Genomic DNA, 7,500 nt, shown 5'->3' on the forward strand with positions numbered 1-7,500 from the left:
TTATGCAAACTTGACACAAAAGTTTACAAAGTAGTCTGTATGACATCTGACGCTTACTGCAGCCTTTATAAAGGGTTATGTAGGTGTATGTCAGTTTTCATAAAGGGATTATGTATGTATGTGTCACGTTACTCTATGAACACTACTCACGTCACAGTGTATAATGACCAGGGTAATGTGCCAGAAGCAGCCTTTATGACAGCCATGATGAACTGGAATAAGCCTTTATAAGTGTTTATGCAGCATTATGTTAGTTTATGTAGATTAGTGAAAGTCATGAAAGGCTTATATAGGTGTCATGTAGCCCTATGAACATCACCTTAAGTAACGCACTGACCTCTCTGACATCATCTCTCTGACAAACACAAGCTTTTGGACAGCTGATGCCAGCAGGATTAAGCCTTTATAAATGTTTATGTAGGTTTAAATCAATTATCATGAAAGGCTTATGTGAGTGTCATGTAGCCCTATAACCACAACAGTGTTAGCATTTATACTAACCAGGCTCTTAAGCTGAACAAAGCAGTCTTTATGACAGATTCCACCTCCTGGAATAAGCTTTCATAAATGTTTCTGTAGGTTTATGCCAGTTGTTTAACCTTTAATTTGTATTTATTGTATTTTTATGACTCACAGAATAATAACGGCTTCGGAGCAGACGAGCGCTCTAAAGCTGTGTTTAAGAAGGAAAGTAGGAAAGTTCCACACGAGGTGATTAATAACCACTGTTATAATGCGGTAGAGTCAGTGTGCAGGGTGACCCCAAGACGGCCGAGAAAAGAAAAAAAAACACAATTAAGATGGAGGGAGAGATACGGAGTGAAAGGTGGAGGACAGAGGAAGGACACACCGAAGTTCTCTTTATCCATTTACAACAAAACTATCTGTCTTCTAGCTTCCTTTACTGCATTCGAACTGATCTGAAAACCACTGTGAAGTGGGGAAACCTGGATACTTTCAGCATAAGGGGCGGAGTCATCAGAGGAAGTAACATTTTCATCAAAGATCTTAAAGATACGCCCATTCAGGGTTACTTTCATTTCAATATATGGGATCAAAAACACACCCACTACTGTGTCCACATACGGACTCTAGGACACGCCCACTAAGAGCTGCTCTCATTTCCATAAACAGACTCTAGGACACGCCCACTAAGAGCTGCTCTCATTTCAATATAGACTCTAAGACACGCCCACTAAGAGCTGCTCTCATTTCAATATAGACTCTAGGACACGCCCACTAAGAGCTGCTCTCATTTCCATATAGACTCTAGGACACGCCCACTAAGAGCTGCTCTCATTTCCATATAGACTCTAGGGCACGCCCACTAAGAGCTGCTCTCATTTCCATATAGACTCTAGGACACGCCCACTAAGAGCTGCTCTCATTTCCATAAACAGACTAAAAAACACGCCCATATTTTCATCTATGATCTTAACAACATGCCCAGTCAGCTTTTCTTATAGACTTAAAGACACACCCACATTTCAGTGCAAGGTCTTAAAGACACGCCCACTCAGAGCTGCTTTCATTCTTATATACGGACTCTAAAAGGCACATACGCATAAATGGTCTTAAAGACACGCCATCACAGAGCAGCTCTCATTTCCATACATGGACACAGACACGCCCACATTTGCACCTGTGGTCTTAAAGCCACGCCCACGCAGAGCAGCTCTCTTTTAGATATGAGGACTCAGACACACCCGTGTTTGCATCTATACTATTAAACACAGAGCTTCTCTTATTTTCATTTGGACTCGAAGACATTCCATCTATGGTCATAAAGACACACCCACTCAGAGATTATCTCATTTCCATATATGGACTCAAAGACATGTCCTCATTTCCACTTATCATAAAGAAATGTCTTCTGCAGATTTGTGTTTATTATAAGTAAATGATGTGACTGGACAACACATGGACAGGTAGCCACGCCCAGTCATGCTGTTGCCTGGTTACAGAGTGAACACGCCAACGGTGGAGTTAAAATATCCGCATTCCTGCTAAAAGAGACATTGTAATCCCCCAAACTGTGTTGATTAGGAGGGGATTGTGGCCAAACACTATCACACTTACTTACACACACACACACACACACACACACACACACACGCTAATTAAACAGTGCTGAAGCCAAGACAAATTTGAATTCCTCCAAGAGGAAAATCACATATTTACTTACACGCATTTGGGAGACTAATGGAAGAATTAAATCCCTTCCTCGTCTGCACGAGCTCGAACGTTTAAAACCTCATGCAAATAAATCTCGTGTACAAATTTAATATTCAAATATTTACGTAAAAATGCATAAAGTTAACTGTGTTATCTGTCCTTGGAGGCGTGTCTCAGTTATGTGTAATTCTGACCTTGGACTGACCTTGAAAATCTTCAGACGCTTCTACTCGAGAAAAATCCGGTAACCTCGGAGCTGTGAGCTACACACAGGAGATTTTAATAATCTGAATGTGGAGCTCAGAAGGCAGCTGCGTAACCCGACTCTGAATACCAGCAACTTTCCTCACGTAAATACTGACGTGACTCTCGGACTCAAGTCTCTGAATCTGAAAGTCAAAAGCGATCAGGATGAACATGGAAAAAAGGGGTCATGGTGGTTTTTTCATGAAGGAATGCTGTTGTTATTAATGTAATATTCTGGACAATTTTCCTGCTTTACCTGCATCTTCTCTCTCCATTCAAATTAAAACTCCCTGAATTGCCAGAATTATCGCGAGATTTGCGTGGCAACACACACACACACACACACACCATATTACAGCATCATTACACAAAGCATAACACACTCACACACACACACACTGGGATCTGTAAAATAAAATAAAATAAAGATTTAATGGTCCTATTTAACCAGCAGCCATTACAGTTCATCTTCTAACCACTTGGAGAAACAGATAACGTCACGTCTCGAGTTTTAAAGACTCACATGAACATTTATTCCAGTTTTAAATCCCGAGGTTAATGTAACGCAGCTGTCTGTCCAGTCTGTTAGCTCTGCACTCTTTATGTGCTGCTCAGTGTGTTATTAATGCACGTTTAAGCGTCAGAGTCGGAGTGGAGTGTGTTATTACTCTCATTACCCCTGTGTGCAATACAGAACATTTTCCATCTGTCTGAGCATCTCGTCCTCCAAATCTGACACACTGAACGTCACCGTCAGTGCGTGAAGATAACAAATGCATTTTCATTTAACACTCGACACGAGAGACATCAAAACAAAAAGAAAACAAATCAGTCAGAGAGAAAAAGAATCACGTCGAGGGTTAAGGTTAGGATCCAGTCTCACTGATACGATCCTGACTGGTTAAATAAAATAAAATAAAATAAATTGTGTAATACACAGACATTTACAAAATAAATACAAGAGCATACTTTTGAATTTAGAGCTTTTTTGAGCCACTTATAACAATTTCTTTCTTTTAGGTTTTATTACGGCCTTTTTTAAATTTCAGTTCTCAGCATCATATAAAACATTCCCGGCATCAGCGCTGTCTGCTCCGAAGCACGGAAATCCATCAGATGCCAGCAAGAGCTGTCTTTATTCTTTATTTAGTTATAAAAAAATAATATTTTCTCTTATTTCAGTTCTCTAAACATTACCTTCACTTCTTGTTTTTTGTTGCTTACCTCCAGCAGATATGAAAGTGTGCAGGAGGTACATAAAAAACCAAAAACAATCTACACAGTGAATCAGCAGAACTCGCAATCGATACACAAAGGCAGAGCAGTGATCACGAGCGCAGTGATTGAAAACAAAGAAAGAAAATACAATTTAAAAAAAAACGCAACGCAGTCGATTTATTCTCAGAGAACTGCAGAGGGGAAAGCAGCAACCAGACTGTAACCGTAAATGCACAAAAATAAAATTATTAATAACTGCGAATAATCATTCTTACATTTAAAACCCTTCTGTGATTGCCCTCTTGGAGAAACCTTAAAGTTTCTACGTAGAACCCTACATCAGACATGGTTCTATGGAGAACCTTAGCTATCATAAAGGGTTCTGCATAGACCCTACACCCTTCTGTTCTAAAAGTGTGAACTGGGTCAGTGTGCAGTACAAACTCCACCTTATTGCTCATTTCATTAATTCAGAAACTTTAGGAGGAACTCAGAAATATTTCTTTGGGAGTCAGGAATGTGTTCAGGAACTCAGGAACTTTTTCAGTGATTCATAGTTTTTAGGAACTAAGGAACCTTTTGAGTGTGTGTGTGTGTGTGTTAAATAAGTAAGTGTGTGGGTCAAGCTCCAAATTATTGCTCATTGTTTTCTTATTAACACGTAGAACCTGTCAGGAGTTTAAAAGAACTTCTTGGTTCTTTAAGGGTTCTTTAAGGATTCACTGGATATTTAAGGGTTCTTAGCTTCCAAATAACGGTTCTGCCTGAATGAGTACTTCATCTGTTCATCTTTCCATCCATCCATATTTAAGGGCTCTTAGGCTTAAAGGGTTCTTCTTGGAAGGCTGTCTGATAGGGAATCACACTGGTGTACGGTTCTACATAAGACCTTTAAAGGTTCCCTCTGAAGTTCCTTAAGGCTTGGAGATTTTCTGAGAGCGAGTACTGCACTGTACAGTGAGGAGTCTGAGAGAACAGGAACTTACGATGATGAGCAGGATGAAGTAGATGAAGTTGTAGAACGAGTGAGCATCCATCACGTAGTACATGATCTCCACCCAGCCTTCTAATGTGATCACCTTCAGAAACAAAAACACAGGAATGTCCAAAAGTCACACATCAGTGAGCACACGGCAAACACATTACATCAATCTCACAGGATTCAGATCTTCCTCTGATCTTCTCTACACCATCACCACTAATAAATGTCTTCTACCCATTTAACTAAGTATCTGTCTACCCGTACGAACATCCATCCATCCATCCATCCATTCATCTACCTGTACACCCACCCATTCATCCATCCATCCATCCATCCATCCATCTACCCATCCATCTACCCATCCATCCACCCGTCCATCCATTCATCTATCCATTCATCTACCTGTACACCCACCCATTCATCCATCCATCCATCCATCCATCTACCCATCCATCCACCCATCCATCCACCCATCCATCCATCCATCTACCCATACATCCACCCATCCATCCATCCATCCATCCATCTACCTGTACATCCACCCACCTATCCATCCATCCATCTACATGTACACCCATCTACCTGTATATCCATCCATCTACCTGCACATCCACCCATCCATCCATCTACATGTATACCCATCCATCCATCCCTCCATCCACGTATCCTCCTGTTCATCCAGCTTTTTACATCAAAACATCCATCCATCCTGTCACACATCCATGTATTCTGATGTACCTTTCCATCTAACAAACATCAAAGTATCCATGATACCTGAAAGATGACAATCCAAGCGTAGCCAATGTTGTCAAAATTAATGGCGCCCTTGTGGGGGTTGCTGTTTCCGGTCACACAGCGGGTGTAGTACTGGTTCCAGTTGACACAGAGCCCCATGGCGCTGGCGTTGGAGAGCGGTTCTGATCCGAGGGCCTGGAGAGCGTCCTCTTTATCCAAACAGCACTCCGTCCCTCCCTCCCTCAGCGGGAGAATGTCCGAGCACGACATGATCCCATTATCCTGCGCTAACGAGCAGATGAAGGGCCGCTCATCCTCCTCCTGAGGCTGGTAGTAGGGAGCGGGGAGCGTCACTCCGGACGGACTGAGAACGGAGGAGAGAAAAGATAAATAACATCAGGAGAAATTGTTTTCTTTGCTTTCTTTATTGCTTTTCTGTTTGCTCCCCCTTCTCTTCTTTTTTTTTTTTACTAAAACCTAAGAATGCTGTGGGTCTGTGGGACGTACGTAGCTGAGTAATAAACATGTCATAAGGGTTACGTGATTAACACACTCACTGTCACTAAACAGATAATTAGATTAATGAATCAGTTAATTGAGAGTTGATGATGTATCTGGTTCAAACACACAGCAAAATCCCAAAGCAATTTAATCTAAAGACTCACTGGGCAATGCGAGCGAAAACACACACGCGCACACACACACGCACACACACACACACACACACACACACACGTGTGTCTGGGGATCATATGATAAACTAAACCAACAGATCAGACTATTATGGCGCTGTAGAGATTCCCCCCATGGCAACTCCAAACAAACTCGCTCTGGTCTCTTGTGTAAATGTCACTTTTCATTTACAGCCGAGAGAGAGAGAGAGAGAGCGAGAGACAGAGAGAGAGAGAGAGAGAGAGAGAGAAAAAAAGGGGGGGGGGGGATATGGTATAGATTGTGATAAAAAACAACATAGCAGAGAAAACAAAAGCTATTATAACGTTAAATGATATGATAGTCACACTATCTGGGGTCAGATTGGACTCTGAATCAACTTATCTGCAGGAAGTGAATCAAACATGCCATTGCAGTCTTTTTTTTTTTTTTTTTTTTTTTGTGAGCCACTAAATTGAGGCACGATATTCAAACTGAGCCGCAGCTCAGAGCCACAGCGCTGCAGAAACTCCATGTGTTCTGGAGAAATGGACGAACAAAACAAAAAGAGAAAAACACTGGAAGCACAAAATGTTTTAAACTCATTATTTATATAATTTATTGATCATCAGCTCCATGTTCTCTTTGTGTAGATTTTTCCATCGCTCCATCTTTTACAAGGATGTTTTCAGCTCTACACACACACACACACACACATCTCAAACAATGTTTTTTTTTTTTGTTTGTTTGTTTAATTATGCTCAGTGTGAAACCAATCCAATCCAAACGAATCAAAAGAATCAATTTCACTCTGATTCAGTCTCGACAAATGGATTAATAGGTGTGAAAGCGCTTTAAATCTATATTCAAATTTTAAACATTTCTTCAGTTTGTGCATTTGGGGGAACTCTCGAACTCTCTTAAAGATTCGAGGTAATGGCTAGATGAAGCCACTTTATTGCGTTTGTGGAGCAGAGTCTGACTTTTCTGCCATTATGTCACACTTCAAATCAAACAAATTCAACTTGAAGCATTTACAAGGACACTGAGAGAAACAAAGCATGGCGTGGTGAGACGTGAGCGGTGAGACAGCGCTGTCACAGGAGCTGCGAGTGTAAGCGTTTTGATCCAGAAAGCTGACATTCCCAAAGGTGCAGTCAGAAAAACAGGAAAAAGGTCAAACATTCCAAAGGCAAAAACAGGGAAGAGATAAAACTATAATCGGGTCTGTAATGCACACTAAAACAACGGCAAGGCTCTGAAATGAGTAATAAACACACCTAATCCCCTGATTCTGTTACCATGGAAACTATAGGATGGCAAGATAAAAGCTACAAAGTTTGCACTCAGAAGGCAACAATATGGAATGAGCACAGTTTTACACATACTCACCTTTTATTGAAACTATTTGCCAAACCATATCTGAATAAACTTTGGTAGAGGCTTTGCAACCTTGTTGCTAAGCAACCATGGGTGAGTCTCAGTGACGAAAC

General features: G+C 41.1%; 1 protein-coding gene across 3 annotated transcripts in view; it reads right to left on the reverse strand.

Moving 5' to 3' along the window:
• Positions 1 to 7,500, reverse strand: part of LOC113523774 (voltage-dependent T-type calcium channel subunit alpha-1I) — a 162,414-nt gene that overhangs the window by 50,696 nt on the left and 104,218 nt on the right. For all 3 annotated transcript variants that reach the window (XM_034310154.2, XM_053239084.1, XM_034310152.2), the window contains exons 7-8: positions 5,396 to 5,720; positions 4,626 to 4,718 (exon numbers count right to left, since the gene is read on the reverse strand). In XM_034310154.2, the coding sequence (XP_034166045.2) occupies positions 4,626 to 4,718; positions 5,396 to 5,720 (418 nt within the window). The remainder of the gene's footprint in view (positions 1 to 4,625; positions 4,719 to 5,395; positions 5,721 to 7,500) is intronic.

The sequence above is a fragment of the Pangasianodon hypophthalmus genome, chromosome 13 (assembly GCF_027358585.1).
Source record: "Pangasianodon hypophthalmus isolate fPanHyp1 chromosome 13, fPanHyp1.pri, whole genome shotgun sequence".
Lineage (NCBI taxonomy): Eukaryota > Metazoa > Chordata > Actinopteri > Siluriformes > Pangasiidae > Pangasianodon > Pangasianodon hypophthalmus.